This window comes from Anomaloglossus baeobatrachus, chromosome 7 (genome assembly GCF_048569485.1).
Source record: "Anomaloglossus baeobatrachus isolate aAnoBae1 chromosome 7, aAnoBae1.hap1, whole genome shotgun sequence".
NCBI lineage: Eukaryota > Metazoa > Chordata > Amphibia > Anura > Aromobatidae > Anomaloglossus > Anomaloglossus baeobatrachus.
In genome coordinates, this window is record NC_134359.1 from 22474690 (window position 1) to 22487842 (window position 13153).

General features: G+C 45.7%; 1 protein-coding gene across 1 annotated transcript in view; it reads right to left on the reverse strand.

Moving 5' to 3' along the window:
* The window catches only part of ZRANB3 (zinc finger RANBP2-type containing 3), a 255035-nt gene that overhangs the window by 109411 nt on the left and 132471 nt on the right, over window positions 1-13153 (reverse strand). The window contains exon 8 of the mRNA XM_075319678.1: window positions 2328-2462. Within this exon, the coding sequence (XP_075175793.1) occupies window positions 2328-2462 (135 nt within the window). The remainder of the gene's footprint in view (window positions 1-2327; window positions 2463-13153) is intronic.

The following is a 13153-nucleotide window of genomic DNA, read 5'->3' on the forward strand; positions in this document are numbered from 1 at the left end:
GTGTGTGTGTGTGTGTGTGTGTGTGTGTGTGTGTGTGTGTGTGTGTGTATATATATATGTATATGTATATTATATTTTGTGAGGAATGTTGAGAAAAAAAAAACATTTTTGGCGTTCCCAAATTTTTTATTTTACCACCTCTACCTTTTAGCTGAAAAAAAATTGTATTTTGGTAGACTAGACTTTAACGACGTGGTGATGCCAAATAGGGTGGGTTTTTTTTATTATCACTATTATTTCGTTACTTTGAAATTGAGAAGAAAAAAATAAAATAAAAATAAATAATTGAAAACTTTTTGACTTTCCTACTTATATTTTTTAGTCCTTATTGGGGACTTGAAGTTGTGATCAATCACTTGTACTATAGATTGCAAAGCTCCAGTATTGCCGTAAATAGTGAAACTCACTATTTCCCATGAAGGCAAGCCTGTGGCTGCGCTTCACAGGAACGTCAGTGGGGAACCAGCAGGTCTCTGGCTGCCAGGGGAAAGTCATCAGTATCCTGTGATCATGTCGCGAGAGGGAAGCAGCACTTCTCATTTCTAACCTCTTAGATGCCGTTGTCACGACTGACACTGGAATCGAAGCGGTCGGCTGGAGCCATCCAAGCGGTCGGCTGGAGCCATCCAAGCGGTCGGCTGGAGCCATCCAAGCGGTCGGCTGGAGCCATCCAAGCGGTCGGCTGGAGCCATCCAAGCGGTCGGCTGGAGCCATCCAAGCGGTCGGCTGGAGCCATCCAAGCGGTCGGCTGGAGCCATCCAAGCGGTCGGCTGGAGCCATCCAAGCGGTCGGCTGGAGCCATCCAAGCGGTCGGCTGGAGACATCCAAGCGGTCGGCTGGAGACATCCAAGCGGTCGGCTGGAGCCATCCAAGCGGTCGGCTGGAGCCATCCAAGCGGTCGGCTGGAGCCATCCAAGCGGTCGGCTGGAGCCATCCAAGCGGTCGGCTGGAGCCATCCAAGCGGTCGGCTGGAGCCATCCAAGCGGTCGGCTGGAGCCATCCAAGCGGTCGGCAGGAGCGATCCAAGCGGTCGGCAAGAGCGATCCAAGCGGTCGGCAAGAGCGATCTAAGCGGTCGGCAAGAGCGATCTAAGCGGTCGGCAAGAGCGATCTAAGCGGTCGGCAAGAGCGATCTAAGCGGTCGGCAAGAGCGATCTAAGCGGTCGGCAAGAGCGATCTAAGCGGTCGGCAAGAGCGATCTAAGCGGTCGGCCGGAGGGATCAATGCGGTTGGCCAAAGCGATCAAAGCTGTTGCCCGGAACGATCAAAGCGGTTGGCCGGAATGATGAAAGCGGTAGGCCGGACAATCAAAGCGGTTGGCCGGAACCATCTAGGGGGTTACCTGGAATCATCAAATGGGTTAAATGGAACCATCAAAGGGTGTTACCTGGAGTCACCGAAGAAGTTACCTGGAAGCATCTAAGCGATTACCTGGAATAATGGGGAGTTCAGATTGCAGCAGCCACACTTGTGCGTTAACAGTATGGACTGATGGAGCATTTGTACTGAGCGTGGCCAAAAAGTGCAAACAATTCTGAAAATAAGACATTATGTTTCCATCAAACAAATGATAAACGGGTGTAAAGCGTTGAAACCTCATTGATCCAATATGTTCTACAGCTACACAGCCCATTGGCCTTGCATATAACGTCCGTATATATTCACACATTACTGAAGATATTTCAACTAGATTTTTAGACCAAATCATAACAACCTTACAAATTGTAAAAATCAATCTTAAAAGGGAAATACCAAATATCAATAGAAAAAAACCCCAAAAAGGCTGGGAATAAAAAATGAAATAATACACTCAAATACCCTGATCACGTGAATGGACGAGAGTTTGGCATAACCTTCTTCAGGAGTAACGTCAACCCCTGAGGAAGGTCATGTGAAACGTGCGTTGGGTAGTGAGGCTGGGGAACAGGAGGATTTCTTCACTGTGCAGGGGCTGTAACAACGTGTTTTATTAAATAAATCATTCTTATTTTTATACCGCCGACATTTTAAGCTTCACTTTATAAGTCAGGCGGGAAATGTACGGACAATATTAAGGCCCGTTACACCACATTTTTTGTTACATAGAGTTTATTGTCTTGACACTTTCTATGTTTTTGACATCGATATATTAAATTTATTACTTCTGTTTTTCCAGCTTCATTTTTAATCATGTTTTGGGTCATTTAATAAAGAGAATTACATTTTGTGAATTTCCGTATATAACTAAGACTTATTTATGGAGGCTTAATAAGTCGGGGAAACTACGATACAGACATAAGAAGTAGCTGCTGCACCTCAAAAAGCAAATGTGTGAATAATACAACGTACCTTCGCCAGCGCCGTCTGCTTAAACATATGGGTGATCATACCCATCACCTGGATAAAGGGGCTGCCGGAGTCTGAGGACGCCGATTCTGGACATCGCATCAGTCTTTCCCACTCTTCAATACCTGCATTCATCTCCTATGTGACAAGAAAAGGAAAGAAAGGAGATGCCCTGTTAAAAAAAAATGACTACTTTACTATAAATGATGTAACCCCATAAGGACGCACACATAAGTAGTTACATAATTTTTAGTACTGAGCACCCGAGCATGGTAGTGCCCACTCATCACTAGTTACCAGTACTGAGCACCCGAGCATGGTAGTGCCTGCTCATCACTAGTTACCAGTACTGAGCACCCGAACATGGTAGTGCCCGCTCATCACTAGTTACCAGTACTGAGCACCTGAGCATGGTAGTGCCCGCTCATCACTAGTTACCAGTACTGAGCACCCGAGCATGGTAGTGCTCGCTCATCACTAGTTACCAGTACTGAGCACCCGAGCATGGTAGTGCTCATTCATCACTAGTTACCAGTACTGAGCACCTGAGCATGGTAGTGCTCATTCATCACTAGTTACCAGTACCGAGCACCTGAGCATGGTAGTGCCCGCTCATCACTAGTTACGAGTACCGAGCACCTGAGCATGGTAGTGCCCACTCATCACTAGTTACAAGTACTGACCACCCGAGCATGGTAGTGCTCACTCATCACTAGTTACAAGTACTGACCACCCGAGCATGGTAGTGCCCGCTCATCACTAGTTACCAGTACCGAGCACCAGAGCATGGTAGTGCCCGCTCATCACTAGTTACCAGTACTGAGCACCCGAGCATGGTAGTGCCCGCTCATCACTAGTTACCAGTACTGAGCACCCGAGCATGGTAGTGCCCGCTCATCACTAGTTACGAGTACAGAGCACCCGAGCATGGTAGTGCCCGCTCATCACTAGTTACGAGTACTGAGCACCCGAACATGGTAGTGCCCGCTCATCACTAATTACGACTACTGAGCACCCGAGCATGGTAGTGCCCGCTCATCAATAGTTACCAGTACTGAGCACCTGAGCATGGTAGTGCCCGCTCATCACTAGTTACAAGTACTGAGCACCCGAGCATGGTAGTGCCCACTCATCACTAGTTACGAGTACCGAGCATCCTTTTACATACTCCTAATCAAGGTCTCCTATGAAGTCCAGGCTTTACAGTTGTACCAATACAAACAAGTTGGTGCTGTCTGCAGGTGTCCGACAGTCATGGGAACAAAGCCTTCAGTACCCTGTGATCATCTAAAATGGAAGTTTAGATACTGATCTCAGTGATTGGCAGTGGCATCCATGAGGTTAATAGAAACAATTGAAGATAGCTCTGTTTGCTGCTGTTTAGAGGCAGGTGCTATCTGTGTAACACAGCCTGCATGTAACTTATGCAGAGCAGACTCATCTTCTGAGCCTACTCGATACATCCGCCATAGTGTAAAATACGTTATGTGGCTGAAAAGAGTTACGGTAATTAATCCTGTACCCCTGTATAGAGAATGTAGCAAGAAGAAATAATGACTCATCATAGTATCTCATTATGGACCAATTCAGATGGTAACAATAGTTTTCTCATGTACTGTGTATGCAAGGAGGCGGCTGAAAAAGCCAAAATCTTTAGCAGGATCCCCACTGAAGACCCTTATTCCATTAGTCAAAGATGAAAGCGTCTACACAAAAGGCAGACGGTCACCGGGGCAGGATTTCCATATACTGCTGTTAATCAAAAGATCGCCGGCGAATAACACTCCAAATGTTATAGAAAGCAAGAAAGCACCTAGGAATACACGAGCCATAAACTACATTTAATGTCCGCTATAAACAAAGGAAAACGCTTTATTTATAGAATAAATGTTCAGGACAATTCTTTCCCACAGGAAGGTCTGTATGTCTCTCCCAGTAATATAGGCTGGATGTGAGGTCTGTGTGTCTCTCCCAGTAATATAGGCTGGATGTGAGGTCTGTGTGTCTCTCCCAGTAATATAGGCTGGATGTGAGGTCTGTGTGTCTCTCCCAGTAATATAGGCTGGATGTGAGCTCTGTGTGTCTCTCCCAGTAATATAGGCTGGATGTGAGCTCTGTGTGTCTCTCCCAGTAATTTAGGCTGGATGTGAGCTCTGTGTGTCTCTCCCAGTAATATAGGCTGGATGTGAGCTCTGTGTGTCTCTCCCAGTAATATAGGCTGGATGTGACCTCTGTGTATCTCTCCCAGTAATATAGACTGGATGTGAGCTCTGTGTCTCTCCCAGTAATATAGGCTGGATGTGAGCTCTGTGTGTCTCTCCAGTAATATAGGCTGGATGTGAGGTCTGTGTGTCTCTCCCAGTAATATAGGTTGGATGTGAGCTCTGTGTGTCTGTCCCAGTAATATAGGCTGGATGTGAGCTCTGTGTCTCTCCCAGTAATATAGGCTGGATGTGAGGTCTGTGTGTCTCTCCCAGTAATATAGGCTGGATGTGAGGTCTGTGTGTCTCTCCCAGTAATATAGGCTGGATGTGAGGTCTGTGTGTCTCTCCCAGTAATATAGGCTGGATGTGAGGTCTGTGTGTTTCTCCCAGTAATATAGGCTGGATGTGAGCTCTGTGTGTCTCTCTCCCAGTAATATAGGCTGGATTTGAGCTCTGTGTGTGTCTCCCAGTAATATAGGCTGGATGTGAGGTCTGTGTGTCTCTCTCCCAGTAATATAGGCTGGATGTGAGCTCTGTGTGTCTCTCCCAGTAATATAGGCTGGATGTGAGCTCTGTGTGTCTCTCCCAGTAATATAGGCTGGATGTGAGCTCTGTGTGTCTCTCCCAGTAATATAGGCTGGATGTGAGCTCTGTGTGTCTCCCAGTAATATAGGCTGGATGTGAGCTCTGTGTGTCTCCCAGTAATATAGGCTGGATGTGAGCTCTGTGTGTCTCCCAGTAATATAGGCTGGATGTGAGGTGTGTGTGTCTCTCCCAGTAATATAGACTGGATGTGAGCTCTGTGTGTCTCCCAGTAATATAGGCTGAATGTGAGGTGTGTGTGTCTCTTCCAGTAATATAGACTGGATGTGAGGTGTGTGTGTCTCTCCCAGTAATATAGACTGGATGTGAAGTGTGTGTGTCTCTCCCAGTAATATAGACTGGATGTGAGGTGTGTGTGTCTCTCCCAGTAATATAGGCTGGATGTGAGCTCTGTGTGTCTCTCCCAGTAATATAGGCTGGATGTGAGCTCTGTGTGTCTCCCAGTAATATAGGCTGGATGTGAGCTCTGTGTGTGTCTCCCAGTAATATAGGCTGGATGTGAGCTCTGTGTGTCTCCCAGTAATATAGGCTGGATGTGAGCTCTGTGTGTCTCTCCCAGTAATATAGGCTGGATGTCAGCTCTGTGTGTGTCTCCCAGTAATATAGGCTGGATGTGAGCTCTGTGTGTGTCTCCCAGTAATATAGGCTGGATGTGAGCTCTGTGTGTCTCTCCCAGTAATATAGGCTGGATGTGAGCTCTGTGTGTCTCTCCCAGTAATATAGGCTGGATGTGAGCTCTGTGTGTGTCTCCCAGTAATATAGGCTGGATGTGAGCTCTGTGTGTCTCCCAGTAATATAGGCTGGATGTGAGCTCTGTGTGTGTCTCCCAGTAATATAGGCTGGATGTGAGCTCTGTGTGTCTCCCAGTAATATAGGCTGGATGTGAGCTCTGTGTGTCTCTCCCAGTAATATAGGCTGGATGTGAGCTCTGTGTGTCTCCCAGTAATATAGGCTGGATGTGAGCTCTGTGTGTGTCTCCCAGTAATATAGGCTGGATGTGAGGTCTGTGTCTCCCAGTAATATAGGCTAGATGTGAGCTCTGTGTGTCTCTCCCAGTAATATAGGCTGGATATGAGGTGTGTGTGTCTCTCCCAGTAATATGAGCTGGATGTGAGGTCTGTGTGTCTCTCCCAGCAATATAGGCAGGATGTGAGGTCTGTGTCTCTCCCAGTAATATAGGCTGGATGTGAGCTCTGTGTGTCTCCCAGTAATATAGGCTGGATGTGAGCTCTGTGTGTCTCTCCCAGTAATATAGGCTGGATATGAGGTCTGTGTGTCTCTCCCAGTAATATGAGCTGGATGTGAGGTCTGTGTGTCTCTCCCAGTAATATAGGCTGGATGTGAGCTCTGTGTGTCTCCCAGTAATATAGGCTGGATGTGAGCTCTGTGTGTGTCTCCCAGTAATATAGGCTGGATGTGAGGTCTGTGTCTCCCAGTAATATAGGCTAGATGTGAGCTCTGTGTGTCTCTCCCAGTAATATAGGCTGGATGTGAGCTCTGTGTGTCTCCCAGTAATATAGGCTGGATGTGAGGTGTGTGTGTCTCTCACAGTAATATAGGCAGGATGTGAGGTCTGTGTCTCTCCCAGTAATATAGGCTGGATGTGAGCTCTGTGTGTGTCTCCCAGTAATATAGGCTGGATGTGAGATCTGTGTGTCTCTCCCAGTAATATAGGCTGGATGTGAGCTCTGTGTGTCTCTCCCAGTAATATAGGCTGGATGTGAGCTCTGTGTGTCTCTCCCAGTAATATAGGCTGGATGTGAGCTCTGTGTGTCTCTCCCAGTAATATAGGCTGGATGTGAGCTCTGTGTGTCTCCCAGTAATATAGGCTGGATGTGAGCTCTTTGTGTCTCCCAGTAATATAGGCTGGATGTGAGCTCTGTGTGTCTCCCAGTAATATAGACTGGATGTGAGGTGTGTGTGTCTCCCAGTAATATAGACTGGATGTGAGGTGTGTGTGTCTCTCCCAGTAATATAGGCTGGATGTGAGCTCTGTGTGTCTCTCCCAGTAATATAGGCTGGATGTGAGCTCTGTGTGTCTCCCAGTAATATAGGCTGGATGTGAGCTCTGTGTGTGTCTCCCAGTAATATAGGCTGGATGTGAGGTCTGTGTCTCCCAGTAATATAGGCTAGATGTGAGCTCTGTGTGTCTCTCCCAGTAATATAGGCTGGATATGAGGTCTGTGTCTCCCAGTAATATAGGCTGGATGTGAGCTCTGTGTGTCTCTCCCAGTAATATAGGCTGGATGTGAGCTCTGTGTGTCTCTCCCAGTAATATAGGCTGGATATGAGGTCTGTGTGTCTCTCCCAGTAATATGAGCTGGATGTGAGGTCTGTGTCTCTCTCACAGTAATATAGGCTGGATGTGAGCTCTGTGTGTCTCCCAGTAATATAGGCTGGATGTGAGGTCTGTGTGTCTCTCCCAGTAATATAGGCTGGATGTGAGGTCTGTGTGTCTCTCCCAGTAATATAGGCTGGATGTGAGGTCTGTGTCTCTCCCAGTAATATAGGCTGGATGTAAGCTCTGTATGTCTCTCCCAGTAATATAGGCTGGATGTGAGCTCTGTGTCTCTCCCAGTAATATAGCCTGAATGTGAGGTCTGTGTGTCTCTCCCAGTAATATAGGCTGGATGTGAGGTCTGTATGTCTCTCCCAGTAATATAGGCTGGATGTGAGGTCTGTGCATCTCTCCCAGTAATATAGGCTGATGTGAGGTCGCTGCGTCTCTCCCAGTAATATAGGCTGGATTTGAGGTGTGTGTCTCTCCTAGTAATATAGGCTGGATGTGAGCTCTGTGTGTGTCTCCCAGTAATATAGGCTGGATGTGAGCTCTGTGTGTCTCCCAGTAATATAGGCTGGATGTGAGGTCGCTGCGTCTCTCCCAGTAATATAGGCTGGATTTGAGGTGTGTGTCTCTCCTAGTAATATAGGCTGGATGTGAGGTCGCTGCGTCTCTCCCAGTAATATAGGCTGGATTTGAGGTGTGTGTCTCCCAGTAATATAGGCTGGATGTGAGGTCGCTGCGTCTCTCCCAGTAATATAGGCTGGATTTGAGGTGTGTGTCTCCCAGTAATATAGGCTGGATATGAGGTCTGTGTGTCTCTCACAGTAATATAGGCTGGATGTGAGCTCTGTGTGTCTCCCAGTAATATAGGCTGGATGTGAGGTCTGTGTGTCTCTCCCAGTAATATAGGCTGGATGTGAGCTCTGTGTCTCTCCCAGTAATATAGCCTGAATGTGAGGTCTGTGTGTCTCTCCCAGTAATATAGGCTGGATGTGAGGTCTGTATGTCTCTCCCAGTAATATAGGCTGGATGTGAGGTCTGTGCATCTCTCCCAGTAATATAGGCTGATGTGAGGTCGCTGCGTCTCTCCCAGTAATATAGGCTGGATTTGAGGTGTGTGTCTCTCCCAGTAATATAGGCTGGATGTGAGCTCTGTGTGTCTCTCCTAGTAATATAGGCTGGATGTGAGCTCTGTGTGTCTCTCCCAGTAATATAGGCTGGATGTGAGCTCTGTGTGTCTCCCAGTAATATAGGCTGGATGTGAGCTTTGTGTGTCTCCCAGTAATATAGGCTGGATGTGACTCTCCTAATATGAAATTATATGAATTATATGAAAGGTCTTGTTTTTAGGTTTGTTTTTGGTTTTTTTTTTAATTATTTATGTATGTATTTAATTTATTTTATGGCACTATAGTTTAACATTTTGCATTCTCCTACTATGTCCCTACATGAACATTAACAAGAATACAATGACTCAGAATTGTAGTATGTAGTGTTCTTTCTTCAGGTACATGTAATTATGAAGAGAGGAGGAGGAGATGAGCTGTGACATCATTTTTTGTGAATAGTGGATCCTGGGTTATCTACTGCATATAGAAGTTTTATCAGTCATTTTACAGGAGCAGGAGGAGAGCTGTAACAACTCTATTTATAGTAGAGAGCACAGGAACGACCACTCACCATAAGTGACATCACAGCTCACCTACTCCTCCTCTCTTCATAATGACATGTACCTGAAGAAAGAACACTACATTCTACAATTCTGAGTCATTGTATTGTTGTTAATGTTCATGTAAAGGACATAGTAGCAGAATGAAAAATGGTACTTAAAAGAATAGTGCCATAAAAAAAACGAAATAAATTAATTAAAAAAACTCTAAAAAAAACAAGACATTTAAACATAAAAATCTGATTTAGCCAAGCGCATGGAGCTGATGCAGGGAATCCAACCCGCCGGATCCCACCAATATCATTAGCCAGGACCATCGTGACCATTTGCTGGACACTAAGTATCAGAGAAAAAAATAAAATAAGAGGAGGAAGATCTCACGACGGAACCAGATATAGACATCTGACAATAGGGAATGAGAGAGGAAAAAAAATAAACTGCGTCTCTGCCAACCTAATAAATCAATAGGGAGAAAATGAGTCTCAGTGCAAATCTTATTACTTAAAGGGATTATCCGGCATCGAGTGCGCAGAAAGCAGCCTCATTTTTACACGTCGGCACGAGGTTTTCTGGGAATTTTAATTCAATCTAAATAAGGATACAAGCTGTGATTCTCTATTTAACTTGCTCAGTACCCAAGGGGTAAAGAGCTGCTAAAACGACACCCATGTATCATCCTGACAGGCGTTCTATCATTTCTGCCATATTTCTTTTTTGTTTATTTCTATTCTTTTTTTTTTTTTTTAGATATGTTTTAAAAGTGTGAATAAACTTCAAATTTGGCACGAAAAAGGAAAGCGGATGAGAGTCCCCGATTATTACACGTGACCCTGACCCTTGGAAAACACTTTCCTTCCATAAGAGGGAATAATTATTAAGCGCTATTTGTTTTTTTGTTATTATTCATTAATGCCGTATAGATATAAGGGGTTCTAAACCCTAGTGATCGCCTGTGCAATAACATTTATCTGCTCCGGCCAATTCTAATGTCTATGCCGGACTTTTTTCCCGACCCCTCATCATCTTCTATCCTCTTCTATCATATTTTCTTTATAAATTTTAGAATATCTATGTCACGCTCGTCTCCCTGCATTTTGTGACCAGTGACAGCCTTTGGACTGGAGCCTCTCATCTGGCTCTCTACTTTTAGTTTTGTTTCTCTTGGCACTGAAGTGGTTAAGTGTCAGTTTTTCCTCTTGCAGCCTTTCCAAGCAGTTCCTTGCTGAGTGATCAGCTGCACTCGCTTTTTGAGCACGCCCCTCAGCTTTAAATAGTGGCGTATCCCAGCATTCCTTGCTGAAGATACAAACTCATTTGTTCTCTGGCCGCCTTTGAGGAAGGTGCTGCTATGGAAACTTCCTGTGCTCAGGCTATATCCTTTGGGTTGTTTTTTCCCTGTTTGTCTTTACTTCCCTGGTGTGTTGTTAGTGCAGCGGTGAGGTCTCACCTAGGAATCCAGAGGAGCCAAGCCCTTTTTTTTTCTTTTTTCATTGAGGTCTAATGAACCCTATCTGCCCCTCACTAGTCAGAAGTACTATAGGGTCTTCTGAGGGTCTCGGGTTCCTGTTTGGAGACAATTGCAGAGACTGTATAGGGACTGCTGAAGAGAGGTGGGACAGTTGCACAGATGCAGGTGAGGTTAGAAGGTGTCCACCAACCCCTCTCACTAGTTCCAGGGCCTCCCATTGTTTTTGTGTCCCCGGTGCTCCTCTCTTCTTGTGTTGTGCATCACATTCACGTAGGTTTGATCGCACCTCACCACGCTTGCTTCACCCAGTGAGCGTGACAATCTAGTGATGTAGCAAATATATCTCCTTCAACCTGGTGTACTATTTTGCTCCTCTGTTGCTCCTCCTGGAAATGTATCAAAATGACAACTGGGCAGAACATTCAACTGATCAATGTCCTTACAGTTCTGACCCCACATGCAGTTTTGGGATCGTATCAGACACCTATTTTACACAAAAATTGAAATCACTTAGTGAGTGAATTGTTCTTCTGTTGTTCCTCCTGGAAATATATGAAGTGTCTTAAGAAACACGTTCCAGGGCTGGTATACTATTGGAAAAACTAAAAACTCACGAAAACTGAAAAAAAACGGAGGAGCTTTCCTAGACGTTTTTAAAAGTAAACAAAAATTATATAAAAGAACGAATTAAAGGGTTAATCCAACGGATCCGACAATGGATATTATCAGATAGTGCTCGAGTGCTTGGATGAACATTTTAATATTCAGTAAATTGTAAAATTGCTTGTCTATACAAATATAAATCGGACTGTGCACATTTAAATAAATTAAATTAACCCTATCATCATCGCTCCCCCCCCTCCCCTTGAAATCCTGATAACCCAACACCAATCTGTTTAGGCGGCTTTCACACTACGTTTTTTAACATGCGTCATGAACGTTTTTTAATGCAAAAACTGATCCAGTGCAAATGCGTTTTCATTTCAATGCATTTGCAATGGACTCGCGTTAACATGCGTTTGCGTGCGTTTGCGTGCGTTATAGTGAGGATCCAGCGAGTTGCCGTTTTTTAACTTTTTTCAAAAATGCTACTTGTAGCGTTTTTGAGCTGCGTCCAAATACTGCAAATTGCTGGATCCTGACTAAACAGCATGCAAACGCATGTGAACGCTGGCATGCTGATAGACAGGATCCTGCTTGCTCTACTGAGCATGCCCAGAAACCAGCCTGGCGTGAACAGTATCTCTCTTCCTACTCCCTCTCTCCCCCTCCCTCTCTCCCCCTCCCGAGAGCGGCGAACGCTCGTAATCAAGGTAAATATTGGGAAACCAAGCAAAGCGCTTCACTTAGTTACCCGATGTTTCCCTTGGTTACGTGTGCAGGGAGCAGGCAGCCCCGCTCCTAGCAGCTGCAGACGCTAGTAACCAATGTAAATATCGGGTATCCAAGCAAAGCACTTCGCTTAGTTACCCGATGTTTACCTTGGTTACCAGTGTCCGCAGCTGTCAGATGCCGGCTCCCAGTCTGTCACGTTCAGTTCCCCTCACTCCCGATCACATGACTCCAATGCCCGCCTATAAACTTCAAGTGACAGGATCCTGCAAAATAACACATGCGTTTTTCTTTGTAAAAACAGGATTCACTTTTACAGCAAAAAAACGTTCAAGACGCATGCTAAAAAAATGTAGTGTGAAAGCCGCCTTACCCATATAGAATTCCACGCCACTCATAGAATTGATATTGCCCGTACATTATCCAGGTGACCGCTGCGGCCAATCGCTGGACTCGTTTGTCACAGAAGAGTCCAGAGGTCTTTGGAGGTGGGGGCTTTAGTCCTGAACAACCCCTTTATTGCCTCTATCCATTTGCACAATACTATGCTGACATAGCAGACCAAAACAACCATGGGGTACACAAAATCCAGGCAGGTTGCCGGTCACATATCCAAATGTACTTGTACAAAATAGCAAAAAATTGTATCTGTAATGAAGGTCCCTGCCAGATATGTGCAGAGCCGGCCCGAGGCATGAGAAGACGGCATGCAAAGGATTTCTAGATGACATTTCAGAATTGTTAGTGGAAATAAACACCATAAATTCATGTGTTTCCTGCAGGCGATTTCCATGGGCCCGGTGCTGGGTTTTATCTTACAGCTGCACACAGTCCTGTAATGATCCCCGGCCTCATGCACGGTCCAGTGTCCGCCAGCAGCCGCACAGCCAGACACATAATCCAGTGACGCAGCAGATGCACGCACAGCCAGACACATAATCCAGTGACGCAGCAGATGCACGCACAGCCAGACACATAATCCAGTGACGCAGCAGATGCACGCACAGCCAGACACATAATCCAGTGACGCAGCAGATGCACGCACAGCCAGACACATAATCCAGTGACGCAGCAGATGCACGCACAGCCAGACACATAATCCAGTGACGCAGCAGATGCACGCACAGCCAGACACATAATCCAGTGACGCAGCAGATGCACGCACAGCCAGACACATAATCCAGTGACGCAGCAGATGCACGCACAGCCAGACACATAATCCAGTGACGCAGCAGATGCACGCACAGCCAGACACATAATCCAGTGACG